A 25043-nucleotide genomic window follows, 5' to 3' on the forward strand; every position below is an offset into this window, starting at 1 on the left:
AAAGAAGACTGAGAGGTAATTCCCATGGGCTGTGGGAAGATGAAAGAGAAGGAAACCAGATTCCAGGAACAGTGGGGGGCTGGAAAAGAGGACAGTTGGGCAGTGTCCCAGAGCCAGGCAAAGCAGAGTGCATGCACACAGAGCAGGGTGTGGTTCTCAGTGAGTGTTAAACACTTCAGTTTGACAGCAATGGCTCAGTCTCTGAATTTGTCAGTACTGATGAGACAAGAGGTTGAGTAGAGTGCTGGTTTCAGAAGCCAGACTACAAAGGATCAAGGAGATGGATAGAAAGAGATGGAAGCAGTAGGTACAGAATAATTTTTTTAATGATACCTGACTATGAAAGAGAGTAACAGAATGATCATATAAAGAGACAAAAGGTATAACAGAAGCTTTAAAAATTAGAACTCCTCCCTCCCCCATCATTGTAGTTAAAAAAGAAAGAAAGAAAGAAAGAAAAGCAAATATAAGATGAGGACACCAAGCATATTTTCCTGATCATAATTTGAGATAGAGGTAGGTTATGCATAATGGCCAGTAGGGCATTTTGTTTATTTATTTTTTTTTGCATTTAAAGGCTTTATCTTTGTATGCTAAGTGACAATTCTTTTCAGAGACACACAAGAAAATCATATTCATTTGTTATTATATATATTTAAGTTCCCTTGTCACTCAATAATTTTTTATAAAACTGATTAAAAAGTTATTGTATTTGTGATCTAATATGATTGCAAGAAGGAAGTTATAGAGCAGAGATATGCATTAAAGTCACAGATGCTCTGGAGACATGAGTTACAATGGAGAAATAATCAACCTAAACTAAGTTAACCCATACTAAGATGCTGCTCACTTTGAAAGATCTCTCATTCTCTATTTGTATTAGAAAGATTAATTGAACTTAATGTTTCTGTACTATTTATCACATAGCCAAAGGCTTGGAGCTGTGAGTGCAATGATAGATTGATCTCTAAGTGCCTCATGTTCAAATAATTCTGTGATGGACTCACACTGCATTATGGCATTTGCCCAATAGAAGGACTTGGTCACTTAGAAGCCATATGCTTTATTCGCAGAATATTATTACTGTGGTCATTTTGTTTGATAGCACGTATTTAACAATGATATATTCGTTGGATGCAATGCTGATTAAGTATTTACTAATTCCTCTTCATGGCTTTTTCATGAGTTCCACGGATATAAAAATGACATAACTCTCAAGAAGAGTTTCAAAGATGTTATATTAAGGGATTAAAAGGAAGACTAATGTGATAAATTCATTTTTTATATAAATAATTTATATCTTGCCATTGGCTTAGGACTCACCTATCAAAATGAGCAATACTTTGGAAGAAGCAGCTCCAATTTGTCATGTGGGTTTCTGTGGTGGCAATGGGAGGGAGGAGGCAGGATGGACACAGAAGGGTGGTAATTTGTGGGGCAGAGAATTTGCTGAGGAATTATTATGCTATCAAGAAAGAAAGAGGACTTCGAAAAAGAAGGCTGAGGATGAAGATGGACTTCAGTTATAATATAAATGGCTCACAAGCTAGCCCTTGGCAGCAGTGATCCATAACTTTGAAAGTTCAGAATATTGACTGTGTTAGTAACAGTTTATCAGTGTTAACAAGGGGCACGTTCACATATGACTTCCTGGCCTCTGTCAAGTTGACAGTTTTTCAGTCGGTTGTTTTTTGCTTGGTAATTTTAACCATCATTCTTTGCTCAATTATAGTAATTGTATAGCATATCTGAGTCATGCTCCAGGATCATTAAATATTTTATGCTGTTGTTGTTATTCTTTTGGCTGTGTAGTTTATGGTATACATATATTCATTAGAAATAATAAAATTAGAAGGCTGGGTTTGGGGCTTAGTGATAGAGTGCTTGCCTCGTACGTGTGAGGCACTGGGTTCAATCCTCAACACCACATATAAGTAAATAAAGTTATATATATATATATATGGTCAGGAGTTACCAAATAGGAAGTGAGTGACCCCTAGCTTTGAGCAATGGGAATGTGGAGATGTGGCAAGCCAATCATGGGCTGTATGTGTGAGCTGTGAGCATTTTGTGCTCACAAAGAGGACTGGACTGACGATGCAGCTCTGTCTGTGCTGTGCACATATGTGTCCCTTTCGCTTGCTCTGCCTTTGATCATCAAACAGCACATGAGATGGGCGTGGCCATCCAAGATGTCAGTCAACCTGCAAGACATCATGAAACTATACTCACCCTCCTGAAACCTGACCTCTTGCCTCATTTCAATGGCTTCTCCCCAGTAAAACTGGGTTTTAAGGTGTGCTCTTTTTTTTTCTTGCCTGCCTTGCCTCCTTTATGGGAGCTGGGTCAGAGGAACCGTCACAGAATCCAAAGAAAAAGGTATTTCTCTGTCTTTGTGTGATTATTTCGTGCCAGTCCAGTTTACCTGGAGTGATCCTGACTGGTTTAGTCATGTGTCACGACAAGAAATAATAAAATTAGCCGACTGCTTTTGTTGGCAGTTGTGTTTTGACTCTATTAGACTGTATTCAATCAATTGTGCTTGTTTCTATTAGAAGATAAGACAGTGATCTCCAGAGTTAATTGCTGGGCATACCCCTTTATCATGGGTGGACTTTATCCAGCTTGCTGATTTAGGCATGCCATACAAAGGCCATGATTTTATACTGGTTAGATGAACATTTGTATTTTGTTGTTCACAACTGGCCATTTAGATTATTTTAGAGTTAGACAGAACCTGAGACATAACCTAATTTACCATCATGGACTTTGGTGACAAAGTCCATAAATAAGAAGTTGCTTTCCCAAATTTCTAAATGCTCTAGTTACCATACCATATTGTCTCCCTCTTGGAATTAAGTGTTTTGCATTTCTATTTTATACAACTTAGTGAAATCAGTAAGTAATGTGATGTGGTATTAAGACACACACTTGGGCTCTGGATATCTGTGGGCTACAGGGATAACTCATGTCCAAAATGAATCAGCTCACTGGCATATACTTGGCAGGGTTGCACATTTTGCCATTTTCCCAGAAATAGGAGTTGATGATAGAGTTCATATATCCTGTAATTCTTTTTATTTCTTACAATCACTGCTGTCCATAGAATTTTGTAATGCTATTCATACTCGGTTCTTCCTTGGAGGGATTCAAACATTGATCAGGGGTATTATTACTAGTCCATTGAGCTCAACTAAATCACATAGCTCCTTGCTCACATACACACATCAGTAATTATAGGCCTGGAGAAGACTGGACATTATGCCAGAAACTCATTTTAAAGGATGTTATCATTCTCAGCCAATTAGCTCAGACTCTATTATATTCAGAATTGCAAACTGTTCAAATAAGGATTAAATGTAATGTATATGTATTAAGAAGCTAAGAAATGAAGTCTTCAAATTTGAGATTTCTTTTATTATTCTGTTTCAATCTCATTTTGTCTTTAATCACTTTTATTTCAGTAAGTTTCTGTCGTTTTAGAATTAGTTTCCAGGTATACAGTCACATGTGTCATTTACTGGAAGAAGCTGGGGTCATCTTTCTATCCCTATCCCTTTTCCTCTTCTTTCTCAGTATTGATTTTGCTTTGCTTCAACAATTTCCTGTACTTTGTTTTGCTCACTTCAAAACATATTCTTCCTTGAAACTTTTCCATGATGGAAGATTTGCTATTTCCTCAATCACTCAGTGAAGGTATTTTGTCACCCCAGTAGTTGGGGTACTTCCACAAATATATTCCAGGATGTCCACTGGGAAATTTCTCAACTATCCACCTGTGTTACGAGTGACAAAGAGTGATCTACCATACTTAGCTCTATCTTGTCCAGTGTCTCTTTATCCATATAGCTATTACTTCAGATGGAGGTACTCTCAGATACAGAGGTCTCCCTACTCACATATTTCAAGGTGCATCACAAGCAATGAATAAAAGCTTATGTATTCCTATCACTTTTTACCAACTTAGCCCTGTGATTAAAACTGGTGTAAAAATGAGAATCTATACTTATGCTGCATTTAGTGTTGCAGATGCAATGAGCTTCTGCCCCTTCTTATCCTTTACATTCACAGGATTATAGAAGGAGCTATCTCAGTGGTATTAATTAAATGAACTCTAAGTGGTATTAATGAAATTTTCAGAAAACATGCTTTGCATAGTTGGCCAGAAAAAAAAACCTCTGTAAGCCTTTATTTATATATCAGAAAATAAAAGTTGCTAAAAGAATCTTCTACTATTAACCTGTCAATGGACTCCTACAGAATCTACCTATCACTGGGAAGTGGGTAATTTTGTTTTCACTGTCTTCGTTTCAGCAGATATTGTCAATTAAGCCAAATAAAACTCTAGAAGAACTCATAGCAAACTTGGTTACAAACCAAGAGGGATTCAACGAAGATGAAGAAAACATAAAGCTTTTTATTAAGAATTTGAGCAGAATTTAAATTACAATCCCAGGGTGAATGGATACTTCAAAATCTCTGTAGATTTTACAAACTATATAAGACAGCAAATGAGCAATCAGGGAGTCTGGCCCCAGAACTAATGGAACTTTGTCATTTTTTTTCTTTGTTTTTAAACTGTATAAATTGATACCTCCCTATTCTTGCTTCAACCACGATCCCCAAGGAGTACTGAGTTAGCTTTCTTTAAACAGTTTTGAGACACTTATAAAACTTCCATATAGGAATGTTGGCTTTACTTTTCCCTCCACGTGGTTGTCTCCCCCCTACTAAACACTGTCAGCTCGTTTGAATTGAGCCCATAGCTACATAAAACAATTACTGCATATTGATTTTTTTTTTCATTTTACATTTATTCAGGCTGATTTTCCATTCCATAAGTCTGTGACTTAGCTATTATACTCTCACAAAAAGAACTCCTTGAACATTGAATGAAAATTCATTTGTCCTTCTCGCCTTTTTCTCACTCTCCGTGGGGCCATTTTCACTCTAGTGAGCTTTCAAGAAGGTGTACAGTTATACCCACCGAGCCCGAATAGGAGAATATGGATGATTAAATGGCAACCGTGTGTTGTTCCTGTACTAAATACAGAATTAGCCATTGGCCTCCACCTAATGATTCTATAATCTAATTAGACAGATTGATAACACCCAGAAGGGAAAAGATAAAAATGCATTTCAGCATAGTAAATTAAAAAGGAGAAAGCAGACTATAAGAATATTTAAGCATGTAAAATCACCAAAAAAATAAAAAATAAACTAATAATGAAGCATTTTGCAGTTTTCAAGATATTTTTTTTTTATAGTTACTTTCTTGTTTATGCTACACTATGATCCCTGAGGTTTACAGGGCAGGAATATCAAATACACCCTTGAATCTTAAACATCAACAGAGTGCAATGTAAACACTCATTATTGAGCTATAAGTAACCTCATTCTGTAATTAATTTTTCTCATAAAACCTGAGGACTTCATTTCTTACTTCAATACATCACGCATGTGAGCCAAAGACATCCATACCATTTCCCTTCAATAAAGGCAATATATTTGGATTGGTATAAAAACGTTGAAGATGTTTCTACATTTTATATAGTCCTCAGAAAACATTAACTCTCTTGGGATCACTTCTTAAGATACTCTACATTCCTTCTTCTGCCACATGCTTAAAACTAAACGAGGGTTTCAAAGTGCTTTTCTGAGGAGATGGTTTGGCATTAGCAGTCATTGAGACCTGCCCTGGATTCCTACTTTATTAAACCTTAGTCCAACACCTTAGTCTAACTAGGTCTATTTTAGATGGTCATAAGTTTCTTTTCACAGAACTTAGCTTTGTTTTAACTTTAATGATCATGTGAAGTCTTCTTACAATTCTTAAGTTTTGTGCTTAGTTTGCGTATCTTAAGGATATGTTTTTAAAAAATTACTTAGTGGATCTTGTACTGAACAGCTTTGGAAACCCTTAAATTAGCACTTTGGAACAACAAAATATACCCACGAAAGAAATGTGAAATAATTTCTTAATGTATTTTCTGTTTTTCCTCCCCTGAAATCAATGATGGTTAGGTGCAAAAATCCTGTGGTAGATAGCAAGGAAAAAAGCAAAAAACAAACAAATACCTATGCTACTATGAGATTTCCACACATTCTGTGTATGAACCTTGTATTTTTCTTTTAAACTGTTTGGAGATATACAGACAATGGAGGTGGAGTGGAGTCAGGCAGATAGAGAAGGAGCACCTCGATATCATGCCTAAGAGATGAGATACTAAGTCATATGTTCAACCTTTGACCATAGCAGGGCTACCTGAGAGATGAGTATTCAGACTCTGACTACACCTCTAGTTCTGGAGAGTTGACTAGTCTCCTGGAAGGTAGAGTAAGTGGTCAAAAGGGTTTTCACACTCAGCCTGACCACATGCTGGTGGTGTGGTCTTGAGTTAGTTTCCTAATTTTTCTGAATCTCAGTTTTTCTTTTTTTTTACTTGTAAAGCAGATATAATTAGATCTACCCATCAGGGTTATTGTAGAGATTAAATCAGGTACTACATAATAAAAGGGTTTGGCACAGTTCCCTCAAACCCTCAATGAATGAGTATTATTGCTAGTTAGACAACCTATCCATCGTAAGGTAGTTCTCTCATTAAGCTATTTTTTTATAATGACTCAAAACTGTCTCCCTACAGGTTTTGCTCATTTGTGGTTGTTCTCCCTGCTGAAAAGCCTAAGAAGAATTGATGGAAAACATGACTTCTCTTCTTCCCTTTGGCAGCTACTCAGTGTCTGAAGCACTTTGCATTCTTTATGTTGTAGACTTTGGCATATCTTCTTTCTCTGTTCTTCTCTCATCCCACTGAGTTATTAACAGGACAGACTTTGCTGGCAATATAAAAATAAATGCTATTGCTATCATTTCTTTATGAAAAGGAATCAAAAAGGGAATCATAAAACACTCACCAAGGAAAATATAACTATGGAATCGAAAACTGATTTATATTTGATGAGTTTGATGAGCTGAATCTTCCAAACATAAACCTCTGTAAGCCTCGTTCACACGCTCCCTTAGACTTAAATGCCCAATACATTCTTAATCTCCCATCAGTTCTCTGTTGGAACCACACTTCTGGGAAATCTTCCCTGGCCTCTCCCCAGCACCCCTCCTCTTATGAAAGACTCATTTCTCTGTCCCTCGGCAGTCTACACACACCTCGTTTAGCATGTACCTCCAGGTGCCATTTTAAATTGTTCATATGACTCTGTCACTTTTACCAGACTGTACATTCCTTTATGGTAGATACTGTATTATTCACCCATGGGTCCCCAGGACTTGAAAGGACACCTGAGTCTTGCTGAGTATTCAGTAAGCATGCAACTTGTTCACTGAGCAGTCTCTACCAAGGGAGAAGGAGGCTGTGTGCAAAACCAAAAAATAGTTTCTTTCTCCATCAACTACTTTCATTCCCTGGTCTTGTTCCTTGAATGGTATCTTGGGAAGAGTCTTAATTTCCAAGCCACTTTTGGCTATAATATGTCCAGTCTCATTCACATTTCAACTTCAAACTTCCGTCTCTGAGTCACTGCCTCTTTCCTCCTGCACTGATCAAGGTCTAGTTAGTTCTTCTATTGTGTCAGGTGGAAAGAGGAAGATGTCTTTTTTATTTAACAGGTTGCAAGTATATTCTGTTGTTTGCCTTGGTTGTGGCTGCTTCTACTGGTAAATAGTGACTGGCTATCGAAGTGCAGGTATCCAATGGCTGGCTCTCCTGTGGATGGCTCTGTGCTTTCATCTTTAGGCCACTGTAATATTTAGCTTGTTTGAACTCTTCTGTCTCTGTCAACTCCTGCCATATTGGGCACTGTCTGCCTGTCATGGTTGGTTTTCCTTGCCAGAAGGCAGCTCTTTTGAGAAGTATATGATAGATAGCTGTCCTAAGTCAGGCTCTGTTCCCCCTGGTGACTTCCACCATAGAACTCTCACACAGTTTCATCATGCCAGATCCTGAGCTGCAGTGGCTTCACGCTGAGACGTGAGAAACACCCTGCCTGCCCTTTCTCATGTGTGTGTGTCAACACAAATACTGCATCCCATGTCAGGAAAACTACCCTGAAGATTCTCATTCCCCCTCTCCACCTTCCATGTGCTTAGACTTGGGTGGGAGTGGAGGGGTTGATGGTGGTGAGGTAGTGCCTGAGGGAGTTGGTGGACTTTAGAGTCAATTCTGTGAAAAGTACAACTCAGTAGCATATTACGAGGTTGGCTGAACAACTGAAAGAGTGAATGGATTTGTCTATTTTGAACAGTTACTAGATGGGAATACTGGTGCTATACTGTGAGATATTTGGTGGATTGTGAAGCAGAACAAGATTAGTCAGTGACAGAACTCAATGCAAGCCCTGGACTACTGATGCAGAGCTCAGAGCCCTCGCTTGCCATCTTTGTATAACTTCTGTCTCAGCAAGGGATGTCTTCCTAACACTGATTAATAATGCTGCCTCACACATCAACAAGAGATCAGGAGAATTACCATGAAAAATCAGTTTAGTGTTTTTTAAAATTTGCAACTATGAATAGGGAGGGAAATGTCATTTCCGCCAGAGGCACAGCATCTTGTTCTGCTCTTATGTAAACTCACTGTCAGGCAATCCCAGAAACGCTTCCACTTGCCTCTGGGCAAAATGTCTCCTTTTCATAGAAAATGTCACCTTTTCTCCAAAAAAATGGCAGGTGGTGATTTTTTTTTTTCCCAAAGGAAAAATGACCTTTGCATTTTGTTAAAAACAACTCTCAAGGACTCAGGCCTTGATGAAAAAGACTGAAAACAATTCCATATCTGCTACTTTGTATTTGAGGTTCTACTGTGTAAATTCCGAGATTACACTCTTACCAGTGGCGTATCCTGTAGGCAAATGTCAGTGACCAAAAATCCTGGCATCTTGTTTTCCAGGAGTGTTCACTGTATGCAGGGTGGATGTTTGTATTTCTGTTGCTGCTCTTCCCAGCTCTAACTCACACATGTGTTTAACCTCATCACTTTAACCCTTAAAAGACTTTATGTTCTAATCCAGCATCACAATCTTATACAAGTCCATGAGAGACTCCTCTGAAAAATGCCAATGTTGCTACATAGTTTGCTTATCATCACACTTAAAGGTATGTTAAGTGCTTCATATTAAATTTAGAGATGAGGAAATTGAAGTCATTTTTTTTTCATGCCAAGTATGTCCTTCTCTCATGAGGACACAGGAGAAATATATCTAGTATCCTTCCCCACCCCCTCTAGTCAGATGAGAAAACAGGTAAGGCAAACAACAGAGGAGAAACACTCTAGAACAAGGACAGAGGATGTGAAGGTGATGGTATGGGTAAAGACAGTTCTAGGTTGTCAACCTTGGCTTCAAAAAGCCAAGTTCTCACTTGAGTCAATATCACATATACATGGTGGATTTTATTTTTTTCTTTCTGGCAAGAGTTCTCACCAGTAAGAAATGCAGAATCTACTTCACAGAGTCTGATTTTCTAACAAAGTGGCGAATTAGATGATGACACTTAAGATTTACCGTGTGTGCTCTTGTCAGTTCATGCAAATCCTCAGCTGGAGCATGTGAGCGGCACATTAATTACATTGGATACAGGAATAATGTTTCTGCAGCTGCAGCAGTTTGGATATTTGCAGACTCCAGCCTACTCCATCTCTAATTTCCCTGGCAGCTTGCAAAAACCAGCAGAATTACACTTATAAACAAAGGTCTGCATGGTAATTTATCTCCTATTGACTTCAGTGAAGTCTCCTCATTTAGAATGCCGAGATTTATAATTATGAACTAAGATCTAAGACTTCGCTGAAAAAATGAAAGATATTTCTTTCCTCTCCTCACTCACACTGCACATATCTATGGATGATGACACATATGTGTGCCTATCTATACAATCACACTATTCATTGGGTACTCCCATCCCATTGTGAACATCTGTAGCAGTATGTGCCAACATCCTATACAGTTATTTAACTCAGGAAATATTATTTCTCTTAACAGAAACCTTTACCTTACCTCATGTATTTTCTAGCTATCTTACTCTCCTTCTACTTTTTATTTGTTATGATTCAAGATTAACTTCTTTTTGGAGTGGGTTATCATTTTAAAAATGAAAGACTGTAATGAATAAATGAAAATTAGGTTTTAAGTTCTCTACAATGTATCTAGCAAAAAGGAATTAGAATCCTTTGATATACTAAATGATACTTAACCCAATTGTCATAGTACATGCACACAAAGGCATTAGAATGTCCCTGTTTCAGCTGCCAACAGGATAAAGGTTGCCAACACACTAAACCACAGTTTAAAAATTTCTCCGATGCCTCCTTTAAATTTCAAATAATTTAAAGAAGCAAGGGTTGTGTTTAAGTGTTTAATGCTGAGACATTTCATTTCCAGAATTCAGAGGGTGAACTTCCTAAGATGTTCATAGATCCTTTCACATATCACTCATAGAATTCTATAGTTTTCTTCAATTTTTTGGAAGGCAGTCTTATAGATGTTAATGGTGGCTATCATTTTCAAGAGATTCCATCTGCTAAACCTTTCTAATAAGTAATTTATATGCCATAAGACTAAGAAAAGTCTTAAAAAAAGAAGTGTTAAATAATATTTCAAGGGGAACATAAACAATAATCTATGACTCTTAATTAAATCTTATGCCTCTGTTGTAATCTATATTAGAAAATCATTGCTACACATATTTATTAATTTGTTCAATCAACAAATTGAACATTTTCCACATATCTGGTAACCATCCGAGCCTTGGGGATTTTTAGTGATCAAGTCAATAGGTGGTCTCTTCCTCATGGAGCTTGTTGGCAGTGGCACACAAGCTATAGTTTAGCTAAGGAGGGGCAGATATAAATGAGTGACTTCTAAAACAGCAGGTTGTGTCCTAGTGAACCCAAGGCTCAGTTCTATTAGTTAAGAAAATGAGAATAGCAGGACCTGAATGAAATTGATACTGTTTAGAATAATGCACATGGCAATCTAGACAATAGAATCTGTAAGATCTTTGTGTCTGGTCATTTTGGTTTATTTATTAGTAAGTGAATTGGTGATTTCAGATACAGATTTAAAAATTTTGAAGTGAACTGGGCCTAGTGGCACACACTTGTAATCCCTGCAATTTAGGAGGCTGAGGCAGGAGGATTGCAAGTCCAAACACATCCTCAGCAACCTAGTTAGGTCTTAAGCAATTTAGCAAGACTCCGTCTCAAAAAAAAAAAAAAAAAAAAAAAGGCTGGGGATGTGGCTCAGTGACAAGCACACTCTGGGTTCAATCTCTGGTACCCTCCCCCCAAAATAAAGAAAAAATGAGGAAAGTTCTTAAACGCATTTAGATAATACCTTTGCTACAAATATGTCTATCTTAAACTGAACACCTTTCACTAGTATGTCCCAGTCAACACCTCTTTCAAGAAGTATAAAGATAATGTTAACTCCATAATCTCCAAGCCATTTCCATTAAATTTAAATAACAAGCTTTCAGATTTTTAAAATGCCAATTTTATACCTAGTAAGAATACTTTAAACTAATATCCCTGGTGTGACAATTTCTAGCATCATTTTGAGCTGTGCTCTTAGGTTGAGTCAAGGTCCTACCTACTTCCTGTTTCAGCTGCTGGGAGGCCCAGTGAACCTGAACTGTAAATCAATGAAAATCTTTTGTGTAGAATAACTTAAAAATAATGGTGATAAAAGTCCATTTAAGAGAATTGTCTTCATATTTAATAGCTTAAAAAATGATCATGAATATCATTTCTTAATCATATATCCTATCTCCACTGATACTAACATTAGGGGAAAAAAAGTTTTAAAGTAATAGACTTCACTGTAACTGTGCTAAAATGATAATAACATTTTTATCCTGGTACAGAGAGGAGAACCAGAATATGACTTGCATAGATGTTCCTTTTCAAGTGACCTTTTATCCAAAATGTGATTTTAAATGAAGAGGGAATAAAGAACACATATAGGGGGAAAAAAAAGAACAGAAAATAGAAATAAGCAGAAAACAGGAATCATTATAGCATTTGGATCATAAGGGTCTTGTTTTAAAGCTAAATGAGTTATTGATGAAGCATAACATGATTTAAGAATTGGTACAACAAAACAATTTTTAAAATTCTCTCAAGTGGTTTGTTTTGTAGCTAAAAATCAAGCACTTTGTCAACTACGACCTCTGTATCATTTATATGCCTTCCTAAAAGGTGGACAGTGGATAGAAAGTGTTCAGTGTGGTTCTTGCCCTCAATATGAAATGTCCAGTTATTGATCTAAAAGAAACATCACTTCAGTGGAGATACTAAGTATTTGAACAAAATGAAGTGGGGTTTTGAAGGTTAGGAATGCTTGGAAAGAATCAAGAGTAAATATATTGACAGGTTAAACAAGCACAGTTTATTTCTTCTCCACCGGAGATATTAGTATAGTTCAGTTGGATGGAAATTCAATTCTATTTTCTTGCTTTTATAGAAACTGGTTTTGTATCACCTAACATTTATAAACATATAAAGAGGCAAAAAAGAATATTATTATATCAGAGCATTTGTTTTTTTCCAAAAAAGTTATCTAATATAGATCTGAATTTGACTATTTTGCAAGATTAATTTTTTAAAAAATTGAATTGTTACAACCACCTCCTTTACTTTTATTGGAAAGATAAAGTTAAAGACCTGGTGATTTCACTGCTCATAATCTCTGGATACGGAATTTTGATTCACTGCTATTTATCATTAGCTCTACAGAGAACTGGAAGGGAAAATATTATCAATATTTCTTTGCCAGCAACATTGTGAGGGCAGAGAGGGAGCCCAGGAGAGTGAGAGGTAATTTTCTCAGGGAAATTTAAATAAACATAAAAAAAAAATCAGAAACCAAGACAGTATAGAAAGATACTATAGTAGATAACATATCACTAATTTTTTTTTTTTTGTCATTTTCCCCATCAATGAGTAAAGCTTGGTTCCCCTCCTCTTGAACTTGAGCCTTTTTCTGAACAACAAAAGGAGGTGGAAGTCATACTGTGGTGCTCTAGGCAAGGCCTAAGAGGCCTGACACCTCTCTCCCCCAACCCCGCCTTTTTCTTTTTGAGAGAGAGAGAGAGAGAGAATTTTTTAATATTTATTTTTTAGTTTTCGGTGGACACAACATCTTTATTTTATTTTTATGCTGAGGATCGAACCCAGCACCCTGTGCACGCCAGGCGAGCGTGCTACCGCCAAGAGCCATATCCCCAGCCCACCTTTCCCTTTTTGCTCTCTTGGAGCCCTCAGCTACCACGTAGAATGACCAAACCACCCAGATATTGAGACTGTGTGCAAAGAGATGCCTGGCCAGATCTGAAGTGTCACAACCACCCCCGCTGAAGCAGCAACATGGGAATAAAGCTATCTGCACATCCCAGTCCCTGGAGGGCTTCCACATGACTACAGCTGCATGAGTCCTGCAGGGAGCCTCCTAGAAGAGTGGGACCCAGCTGATCCCATGTGAGACTGCAGGATCATAAGCAAATGACTGATTGTTCCTTAAAATCACTGAGATTTGGCCTGATCTGCTTTGCTGCCATAAAAAGATTAGTGGGTGCTTCAAAAGAGTAGAAAATTGACATTTCTCTATTAGTTCATTTGCTTCTTGCAATTGATAAAAGATACCTGAGTGGTTTCCAGGACCTAGATGTGAGCACTTGGTCATATGAGGGGGTAGGCAGTGGTAAAAATAACTGTCTGATTGACTCAGATCTTTATCAGGTTGGCCAGTTGGTAAGAGAGCAGTGATGGGAAGAGACTGCAGCAGTGTCTGCTCAAAATTGAAATGGGAGCCTGCCTGCGATGGATATTAGTCAATAAGGAGGTGGTGGGAAGACAATGAAAAACTTTTCAAATAACTTCTTTGGCTTTCTCATATTGTTTTTCTAGAGAATGTTCAATTAACTACCATGGAATTCTATTAACTTGCTAAGGAGCTAAGAACAACTGCTGGTGGCCCTGGGTTGGGGGCAGACCCAAAGAACACAGGGGTGAGGAGGAGTGGGAAATCTTTAGATGACCATTAACCAGAAAAATCAGTATTGAATGGGTAGTGCTAAGAAAAGGGGCAGGAACTGCTCTGCTGAGAGCAGGGTGTATAGCACAAATGGCCTCTACTTAGTTCTCACTGTTCTCCAGGAGCAAAGGGTAACTAAGATTCCTGATAACACAGTTATGAAACAAGTATCCCCAAACAGTGTTGAAGAGTGAAAATTGTTCATACTTTAATGTCCTAAACTGATTTCTAGAAGTCAGTTTATATGGCTGATATGAAAGATAAATGTAAGGATGAGATTTTGTTTTATTTTTCCTGTTGGGTATATGATCACAGACTATCCCAAATCTTGGTGCCAGGAAAAATTCATAAATATCCCTTTAAAGCAGTTTTGCGTAGAAGCTATGTTGAGAGAGGGTGAGGGTAGGATGGAGACATTTGCTAAACTGGAGAGTAGATGGGAAAAGAACTTTCTAGCTACCACTACACACAATGGTCTTCATACCCTACTGGGCATATACTGCAGATCCTAAGACTTCTACTTCAAGACAAAGACTGAATATACACAGCTTTACTGTTTAACAAAGACTCTAAAATGAATAACCTATAATAGTGAAGGGAACCAGAGAGAAGCTATTATCTAAGAGGGGCTGTTAAAGCCAAGACAGTCAGAAAAATCAAAGAATATGGAATGTCAATAAAGGCATGATAGATGTTGTATTAGGCTTTAAAAGGTATATTCTGGAACAGGGGTTGCTAAAACCTGCCGCTGACAATGATTATAAATAAAGTTTTATTGGAACAGCCATATAAGTGAATAAATGAACATACTTTTATGTATGTCTAGGGCTCCTTTCATGAGGGTGGAGTCAAGTTGTTGTGACAGAAGCCCCTGGCCTAAAAAGTCTAAAATATTTACTAGATAGCCCTTTATAGAAAGAATTTGCTGATTCTTATTCTAGTACTTTCTTGGATGGGACAGTAACAAGGACAAGACAGACTCTCAGTTGCTCCTCAAAACCCCAGAAAGGATAGGGATCAGGAAGCACCTGATATGAGCCTACAGAGGCTCGGCTCTGCCACACACTCACTTGCAGAACTCCCCCCAAATACTGTAAATCAGAGAATAAGGGTGACCCAAAGAGCAAACTAAAAGCCTTAGAGAACAAGCTAGACATTCACATTCTGTTCCTGCCTCATAATCCTAAGTAAAATTGACCATCTTCAGAGTCTGCTACAAATGCAGGATTTCCAAATAACTTTTTAGTGTTTCACTTTAAAATATGAACAACCAAGGATACAAGACATGAGGAAAGTGCCCTGGTACCATGAGGACACACGAGAAGACAACAGTGGGAGAGACATAAGCCAAATTCCCAAGTGTCAGCTGTACAACCAGCCCACATGGTGCAGGGATTACCCATAAAGAAAGGAGACCCTCTACAACATTGAATATGATGGTACTTTTGGGAGAAAAACTTAGGGTCATTTTAAGAAAGGTATAGCAGTAAAACAATTAAAAAGACAATGTGAAAGTCAAATGGTGTTTAAGGGAAGCTATGTATTTATGGTACATTAGTGGGCATGAGGAACAAATGTACAAAGTCATAATAATGCAAAAACTATATAAACTTTATCAAATTAGGTGCAAAACTCTTATTGAGAGGATGTGGGAGGGAAGATAGGGTATTTAGAAACTAAAGCTCTATTTTTTGTAAAAAGAAATAAATACAGGTCATCTCTAAATTGTTAAGACAACAGTATGTAAGTGCACTAATTAGAAGAGTGAAGGTAGCCACCAAAAGAAACATCGACTAGAGCACAAATTGAATGCATCTGGGATATGGCCTGGAGGGTGGGAAGGGGCAGGAGAGGGCAGGCAATATTTTATGTAGCACAAATATTTTGATGCTATTTTTTAAGAGGGAGGGAGGGAGGGAGGGAGAGAGAGAGAGAGAGACAGAGAGAATTTTTAATATTTATCTTTTTTTTAGTTTTTGGCGGACACAACATCTTTATTTGTATGTGGTGCTGAGGATCTAACCCAGGCCGCATGCATGCCAGACAAGAGCACTACCACTTGAGCCACATCCCCAGCCCTTGATGCTATTTTTTAAACCATGTGTGTGCCTAGCTTTGACAATTTTTAAAAGTATATAAGTGCACATTCCCAAGCACCAGTCCCTGATATTTGGAACCTGCAGGTCTGGGGCCATAGGAATTTGCATTGTTAAAAACCTCCCAATTGGTTCTGACAAAGTTGGACTTGGACCCTGACATTTACAAAGACATTGAAGTAGCAATTAGCACAAGAGCAGCAACAGAGATCTGCTCAAATGAAGAAATGCCAGAGGCTGAAGAATGCCACCATATTTAACTTTAAGAATGCTTGCTCTGATCTTATTAATAAAACGGGTAAATATTTTTAAAGGGCAAATAAAAACTAACAGATTGTGAGTGACTTTGCAATTCCACCCCCTTCTCTGGGAGAACGTCACGGATAGGTCAGCTTTCCTCTCTACATGTGTTGACAACCACAAACCTTGATTCAGAACTTAGCCTGGGGTAAAACAGGAAACATCATGTAGCAAGGAATGCTTTTCAGCTGAAGGATGTTATATAAATATCTTTTAGACTCTGGCTTCTATGCAAGTCAAGTTAAATCAAACTTGATTTTTAAAATACTTTAAAGAATGTTAACAGGTCTCTGGTGCCTGATCACTTGAATGTGTAGAATACTTAAAAATCAGAAGTTAGATGGTTTCTGGGCTTCATGTTAATTTCATCTGAGCAACCTTCTTCTGGAATATTGTAGTACCAGTGGGAATCAGCTCAATTAGTTGTCAAAAAGCAGCCAGAAGCATACTGCCCTTCTTTCTCCTGTCCTCTACTCTTTCCCAAGAGTCAGGGCTGATTAAGAAAGAGAAAATTCCCTAGCCCTCCTTGTTTCTCCTGTGCAGGACCCTAGGTAAACTTTTCAGCACAGGAGATTTTTTTCTTTGTGTCCCAACAAACTATTGACATCTAAGTTAAAGACCTTCTAAAGCTAGGAAAGTTAACTGAAATATTTTTATTCATGTTTCAATGTCATATGAGACTGCTCAGATTTTAAATATCAATGATTCAATGATTTATCTTTTTACCTATCTATAGTGTCTCTTATTTTGGTAATTCTTGAAGTTTATTTTTTATATGAAGTCTCTACAAAAAAGAAACATGATTTTGTCCTTAGCATATATTTTCTTTTAAATTTCATCCCCAAACTGGAAAGCAGATTTGTTTTGTGCTCCAATGCTGACTACCTCAACTAAGTACCAAAAAATAGACTGTTATAAAAGAGGATGTCAAGTTAAGTACCCCTGAGTTCAATCCCCAGTACCAAAAAAAAAAAAAAAAAAAGGAGGACTTCTGATTTCAGCTCATTCAATTTTCACTTCTTCATTTATAAAGAGCATCCATCCATCTAAATACTCATTGAGCACCTGCTGTTTGCCAAGTGCTATTTTCTTTCTAGAGATACATGTAAACAAAACAGCAGTCATAGAGTAAAGCTTTATGCCTAATTCCTCATTGAAAATGTATGATAATGGCTTTAGATATAGGTATATGTGCATTTATATTTTTATTTGAGGCTATAACAATTTATCATTTTTTTCTTTTTTTGCCATATGATTTATTTTTATTTTTTATTTATTTTATTTTATTTTAGTCATACATGACAGCAGAATGTATTTTCACATATAATACATTCATGGAATGTACATACATCAATCATATTGTCTATTCTATTCTGCTGCCCTTCCAATTTATCATTTTTTATTATTGTTGCAAGTCTAAATAGTTAACCTTTACCCCTTGTGGTTATTATTTGACTAGCTACATTACCATAAAGACATGTTGAAGATGACTCATTAATATGCACTGTGATGGCATATAAACCTTTTCCTAGGTCTTCCCGCCACTGTGCTTCTGCACATGCTGTCACCTCTTTGAACAGCCTTCTTCACTTGTCTACCCAGCAAATGTCTATTCATCATGCAGAACTGTCAGACATCATCTTCTCTATGAGGATTTCCCTAAGCATCTCCCCATAAAGCCGTCCCTCCTTTGCTCTGTTCTATTTCTGTCCTTAAGTACTTATTTTTATTGTTGCATTGATATAAATATTCATTAAGAGATCACTCATTATTTCTACACTGTAAACTTCTTGAAGACAGAAACAGTTGTCTCTCTGGTTTTGCATCCCTATTAATTAACAGAACGTCTGGCTTATACAGACAGTCACTAAATATTTGCTGAACTGCAGAGCCATTCTCTCTATTATAACTTGTGGAATGTCACAGAAATGTGTTGACATTTGTTTTTAAATAATCTCCCTATTCGAAGTAAAAGTTAAACATTTTGCAATATTTAGGAAGAATTACATTTTGTTTTATTAATTCTTGTCCAATGAGGGAATTGCCATCACTATAAAAGCCTCACACAATTATAGAGTAAGCAACACACTTTTCTTTTTAAAACTTTCTGATGCTTGCTCCCTGACTCCTGACTTTGTGCCAACAGAATGGCACTATAGACCCATTACGTGTCACAATTTCTTGCTCATGTGTCTGATAGTCTCCCCACCCAACCAGATGTAACCTCCTTGAGAGGTCCATGTCACTTTTGTCTTTGCAGGCATGTGCACTGCAATGACTATGAAAGGGAGCTGCTTGGCAAGCATTTGTTAAATGCATCAGCAGAAGACCAAAGAGGAGAGAGTGCATAGACTTAAATCCTGGGTTCTTCTCTTTCCATTAGAAACTGCTTTGTGATTTTTTTTCCTCAGTGAAGAAAACAGGTGAAATTCTAAGTAAATCTTTGACTTCATTGTTGAATAAAGCTAAGTTAGATGGTGTGGGTGTGGCAAACTAGTAAAATGAGTTAGAAAGGAAAAAGATTTGCTGTGAAAATATTTTTATTTTATTTTGTCTTTGAAGTTTACACTGAAAGAAGCCCTTCTAGTTTTGAAAAATGGAATACTGAGTTCTATCAGAGAAAAATAATTAGGTTCTTTACTATGAAAAGAAATGGATTTGTCAAATATTTCGCTGAAGTTCAAAAGCCCTGGGGATCCTTTCCCTTCTGCTAAAGTAGTATTAATCCCAGACTTTACTTTTATCTAATTGTAGGCAATAAATTTTTTAAATTAAATTATTTGATGTTTTTGAGGTTTTTTTTTTTTTTTTTTGGCAGAGAGACAGTGTGGATAAAATATCACCAGATGAATAGGGGAATTGGACACTTTCTAACTCACTCTTACAGAAAATTACGTGTATGTGATTTTTACAATAGTAGTTGTTTTCAAAAGGTGAGTTAGTTTTGAAACTTCATCTCAACTTTTAAGGAGATGAACCATCTCCTTAAATATACATTATTACTCACTAGTAAGCAGCAGTGTCAAATACATTCACAAGGACATCTTGTAAAAAGTTATTTATGGAGAAACTAATAAATGATAAGATAGCATTGATAATTTTTTAAATAAAAAGTGTCAGATGAAGACCTCAATTTTATATTTCTCCATACACAAACCCCTTTGAAGCTCACAGAGGAACAACTCATAAAGGTCACAATAAAGTCATCTATACACCCAAAGCGAATCTCTAATTTTTATATGTAATAGGAGCCACATATTTTAGAAAGATGATATCAAAAATTAAATCAACATTGTAGAAAATGCAAAAATGGTGATTGATTATATATCTTTGGAGATATAATTACTGTATAATATTCTAAGGCTTACGAAGTTACACTATTAAACTCTTGAACTGGCATTTTAAATGCACAAGATCAAATTTAATTTCTTCATTTTTTTCTAGATATAGAAATTAATATTTATAAGTTATGGAACTCATTCAAGGCCAGGTAGGAGAATTTAAAATCAGACTGTGAAATCAGACCTAGTTCATTACTTTTTCCTCTACTCTGTGCACTTTTCTATACTTCACATTTTTCTTTCCTTAACAATTTGCTTCTATATTTCCATGTGAAATTAATTTCAGTTATAATTTAGAGATAGATAGACATCTAAGTAATTGTATATGAAAATTAATTTGTAAGAACTAGGAAAAAAACCCCACATATTAGAAAATTGTATGGGTACATATAAAGACTAATGCCATTAAAATTTTTTCTCTATGAGATGGGCATGCATATTTAAATATCTAACCTGGGCAATTTAGCACAAGAATATTACAAGATTAATATAGATTTAAAAGTATGGGTGGCTGAACTTAAGTTAGAAAAGTGTGAAATGTTAATCACATCCCAAAGAAGGAGTTCTGGAGATGAATTAGGAAAGTGTCAATCTCAAGAGTCCATTGAATCCAACAAACAGAAGTGGCAGTGTGAAAAATAAGACAAAAATGATATTCAAAGTTGTTTCCAAAATACTTCCACTTGATAATATTAAGTTTAGGAAAAAAGAAAACTTGGGGTTTTCCTAAAGGAGAACTTTTGAATTAAACACACAAAAGTAGCACCATATAATTGCCTCCAGAAAAAAAAATGATATTGCAGAACTATTTTCTCAAGCACTAAGGAACTTACCTGTTTCCATCTTTCCATCCTGTGCTGCAGGCCCATCCGGAATCACACTTTTCACCTGCAGAAACTCATCAGGCTCATCTCCACCAATGATGGTAAATCCAAAACCCATGTTGCTCTTTTTTAGGGTGGTGCTGAGGAATGTTCCCTTCAACTGGGATGCATCCCGGGTGAAGAGTGGTTTTTCTACATTGGCCAATATAAGTTAAAAAAGAAAAAACATGTTTAAGGAAAGTTCTTGGACAACAGAAAACCAGCCAACGAGCAGCAATCCCAGGGGTGGAGGTGAGTGAGGGTCTTACACAGTAATGCAAACAGGTGGTGACTGCAAGAGGAGCAAGACTACTAGAACTTTCTACAAATGCAGTGCAGTCCCAAGCATCCAGGGAAAATGCAAAGGCTGTTTGGTTTTCGAGAGACTTTTTGTCAAGTCAGCATTTCTACTCATTAGTTAGCTTTCTTGTACTTTAAAAGGGCTCTATCATCCGGCTGCCAGAGACTTCAGATAAAGGATAAAGAGCCCAAATCATCCAGACACATCTGGATATGTTCCTCTTATAGTTATGAAAGAACCCAGGTAGGAGGTATATGTGAATGGTGGGTCCTGCACAGAACCTTGAAGAGATAGAGGTGGAAAACCAAAATGGACTTCGTTGTTGTCTTAGAGAATAATGGCACAGCATTTAACCATGTACAGATATCACAAATAGAGAAGCAGTAGACTATGACCACCTATTGAAAGGTCCAAATTGTTTAGAGAGAATACCTGGATGTGGGACTGAATTCATTTCTGCTTACACCCCTATACTGTGAAATGCTATAAAGATAATCAGGAAAGTAAATTTATGGTGACCCAAATGTGTTTAGTACACTCTAAAATGTGAGAAAAAAGCAAGCTGAGCTGATACTTCTAGATAGAATTATGAATGTAAAGGTAACACATTTTGTAACAATATGTCCACACATCCAAATCATGGGCCTAAATAATCTGAGTAGAACTTGAGCCCCCTCATTTAGTTTGCCCACTAATTTGTTATATGATAGGCTTTTCTGGCTATGATCTGTGACCTGTAGTAAATATGTTTCTAAGCATATTAAATGCTTTGAAAATAACAGTCAGAATAAGAGACAGAATTAGCATCTCCTTTAAACCTCACCTATGTATTTTATGACACTCTTTTTAGTTGCATTTGGATGATGTGACTTGATAACTATTTTGTATGATACTTCTATTGCTACATTTTGGGTGATATATAATAAACAAATTGTAAAACAGTGAGTCATTATATTGGAGTTTACTTTATCTCTGTTCACATACCTATCAGGTATATCTTTATTGAAAACAGAGTTTCTTTAAAATATAAATGAAAAAAAAAATCCACATACAATCTTCTCACCTATGTTCACCGCAGCAATGCTTACAAGTGGAAAGACGCTCCCGAGAGGACCTTTACATTCATTTCACTGTGCTGCAGTGCTCAGTGTGAACCTTAGCAGCAGGCAAGTCTAGGCTCTTGACTCCAAAGCATGATTTTTTTTCTTTGGTGGGGGGTACCAGGGATGGAACTCAGGGGCACTCAACCACTAAGCCACATCCCCAGCCCCAGTTTTGTATTTAGAGACAGGGTCTCATTGAGTTGTTTAGTGCCTTGCCATTGCTGAGGCTGGCTTTGAACTCACAATCCTCCTGCCTCAGCCTCCCGAGCTGCTGGGATTACAGGCATGCGCCACCGTGCCCGGCTTCAAAGCATGATTTTTTTTTTTTTTTTTTTTAATGAACAGAAGCCCATAAGACGTGAACATTTGTGCAGCCACTCATCCCACTACGTGGCTCTCAGGTACAGTCAGTTCTGCAAGCTGCCCTGGGACATACCGAAGGACCATGGTCTCCCTGCGTGGTCGCGGCGATAGTAAGACAAATCATTCACGCTGCGCGACCTCTCCGGGGCAGTGTGAGGGAACATGGATTTGGGCCTAGGTAATGTCGATGAGGAGCTGGCTACTGTCACAAAGGAGAACAAGCCTCATTCTTATGCTTAGTTTTCAGAAGACAAACTTGAGTCTCTATGAATCTCTGCAGTTTATAGAAGCACTGTCAAAACCCATTAATCTCCACCTGGCAACACGCTGTAACTTCCTATAAGGTACTGCCCGAGGCTTTAACTTAATCTGTGGTTGTTAAATGCATTAGTTTAGAAATAATGCAAACACCCAGCTAAAGCTAATAGAAGGGTCTGAGGAAAGCAAATCAATTATTTGCAATGACCCAAGCTACCCACAAATCTGCAAGTGCAGACAGTCTGTCAGACCACTTTTCTTTGCAACACTGCATGCTGACATGGTACAGTACCTCGGAAACCTGGGGCCTGCAGGGGCTTCGTTCCAAGTTCTGTGTGGGGCATGTTATGCTGCTGTAGCTTCCTTTTTGCTTCCAGGACAGGATTTTCAAACTGTGTTCTTCTATTTATGTGGCTAAAAAAGAAAATTTCAAATTAGGATAACAGTGGGGCAAAGTCATTTAAGAGAACATACATATGTGGCCAACTACAGAGAGCAGGTGATTAAGGGACAGCTTATCTGATCACAGTCAAGGGCGTCACCCAGCACGCAGTCAGGCTTCCGATGGAGCTGGCTTATGCACAATGCACATTTCTGTGACGAGTGCAGAGTTTTCAATGGCTCTATTGTTATTGTATTTATGTTTTGCTTGGTTCAGCCAAAGGCCCCAGAATGTGCACTGGCTTTCTGGTCTACTCTGTTAGTTTGAGATGAGCTTCATGCATTAAAAAAAAATGGCCAACAAATGAAGTTTATATGGAATAGTGTTGAAGAAAAGAATATCCTCTAAGCCTTGTAAAGTCCCCTATACTTTACTGGATAAAGGTGAGATAAGTTCACTGTTACAGCAACTCAAATCCACACTTTTTATAGTTAGACCTGGCTTGAAGGGCTAACTATAAAAAGGAGAAATTCCCAAGGATACTCATGAAAGTTAGAGAATAGCTGTAAGGAGACTGATGCTGAAATCAATCAGAAGTAGAGTGTTCTCATTCTACATGGTGAGACGGCAGACTTAAAGACGAGACACAGAGTGGTTGGAAGCCACTGTGGCTCAGCTACCTGAGGGCTTATATCAGAAAACAATGTATTGCTATATAACAAGCTGTTTAAACTTTATCTGGGTGCAGAGTAGAAACCGATGGCAACCCTGTCTAGTACTGGTGGCCATGATGCTCTTTCTCTGGGATACACATGTCCCAGGAGAGGGCTGGCCTGGACATTGATTTTGGTTCTTTGCACAAACAGGATTAAATCGTAAAAGCATGATGAGGCCAGAGGGGTTGGAATAAGAACTGGCAATTTCTAAGCCTTTAACTCTGTGATAATTACTATATATAATATTTCTGCAGAACACCATGAACTTGAATTCGAATTATTCCCATTTTAAAGGCAATGTGACTGATACACAAGAGAGGTTGAATGACATTCTCAATTATATGCCTCATGAGTGAAAATTCTGGGATTTGGCCATCATGTCGATTTCTACAGAGGGCCTCTTTTCTATATACTTTCTAATTTCAGTGTCTGACTTCACATTGGCAAGTGCACACATGTCACCTACACGTGCACACGCAGGCACACCTAACAAACCATTCATCGTGTCTTCTAAAAGCATACAACGAAAAGGAGAGATGTAAGAAGCCAAACCTCAACAATCAATTTTCTATTATTACAACTCTGATAGTATCTGGTAAGATAGAAAAGTGGTTGCCAGAAATACAATGTGACTGCAATACATAATTCTTTGTGGGAGGCAGGCAGGAGAGCTGTCTGTCACATAGTCTGGGTACTCAATCAGTCCTGTATCCACATCCCAGCTTTACCACTTAATTACCTGTGTGACATTGGGCAGGTTATTAAAACCGAGTCTTGGTGACTTAATCTGTAATATGGGCATACTATTGTCTTCCTCTGGGGGTGGTTGTGAGGGTTAAGTACACTAATGAATGTTAGCACAGGGGTTTGAGAGTGGACATGCTCAATAATTAGTGGCAGCTGTTACCAACATTGTCATCATCCTAATCACCACTAGCAGCATTTTAATCACCACCATCACTGCCATCAAGAAAGGTTTTATTGAGGGACCTTAAAAGCACTGGGACCTTGCTCTAATTGCCTCTGGTGTGGTTTAGGAAAGGGGTGCTTATAACAATGCTTTTTGTTAATCAGACTCACCGATATGGGGTTCAAGGTAGATCTCTCTAGGAAAAATGACTTCCCACTGGGAGTAACACACTACTGCCCTGCTCTTGTGCACCAAGGAGACCCCAGGGCTGTGGTGTACAGTGGGCCAGGGCATGTGCTTTCATAGCCTCCTCACTACACAGACACCACTCTGCTTCAAAATCGCCAGAGTCTGAAGCCTCTCTTTG

General features: G+C 37.7%; 1 protein-coding gene across 2 annotated transcripts in view; it reads right to left on the bottom strand.

The window, feature by feature from the left end:
* The window catches only part of Magi2 (membrane associated guanylate kinase, WW and PDZ domain containing 2), a 1283934-nt gene that overhangs the window by 256384 nt on the left and 1002507 nt on the right, over window positions 1–25043 (bottom strand). For both annotated transcript variants that reach the window (XM_027926401.3, XM_027926400.2), the window contains exons 8-9: window positions 22961–23082; window positions 20614–20796 (exon numbers count right to left, since the gene is read on the bottom strand). In XM_027926401.3, the coding sequence (XP_027782202.2) occupies window positions 20614–20796; window positions 22961–23082 (305 nt within the window). The remainder of the gene's footprint in view (window positions 1–20613; window positions 20797–22960; window positions 23083–25043) is intronic.

Source organism: Marmota flaviventris, chromosome 1, assembly GCF_047511675.1.
Source record: "Marmota flaviventris isolate mMarFla1 chromosome 1, mMarFla1.hap1, whole genome shotgun sequence".
Taxonomy (NCBI): domain Eukaryota; kingdom Metazoa; phylum Chordata; class Mammalia; order Rodentia; family Sciuridae; genus Marmota; species Marmota flaviventris.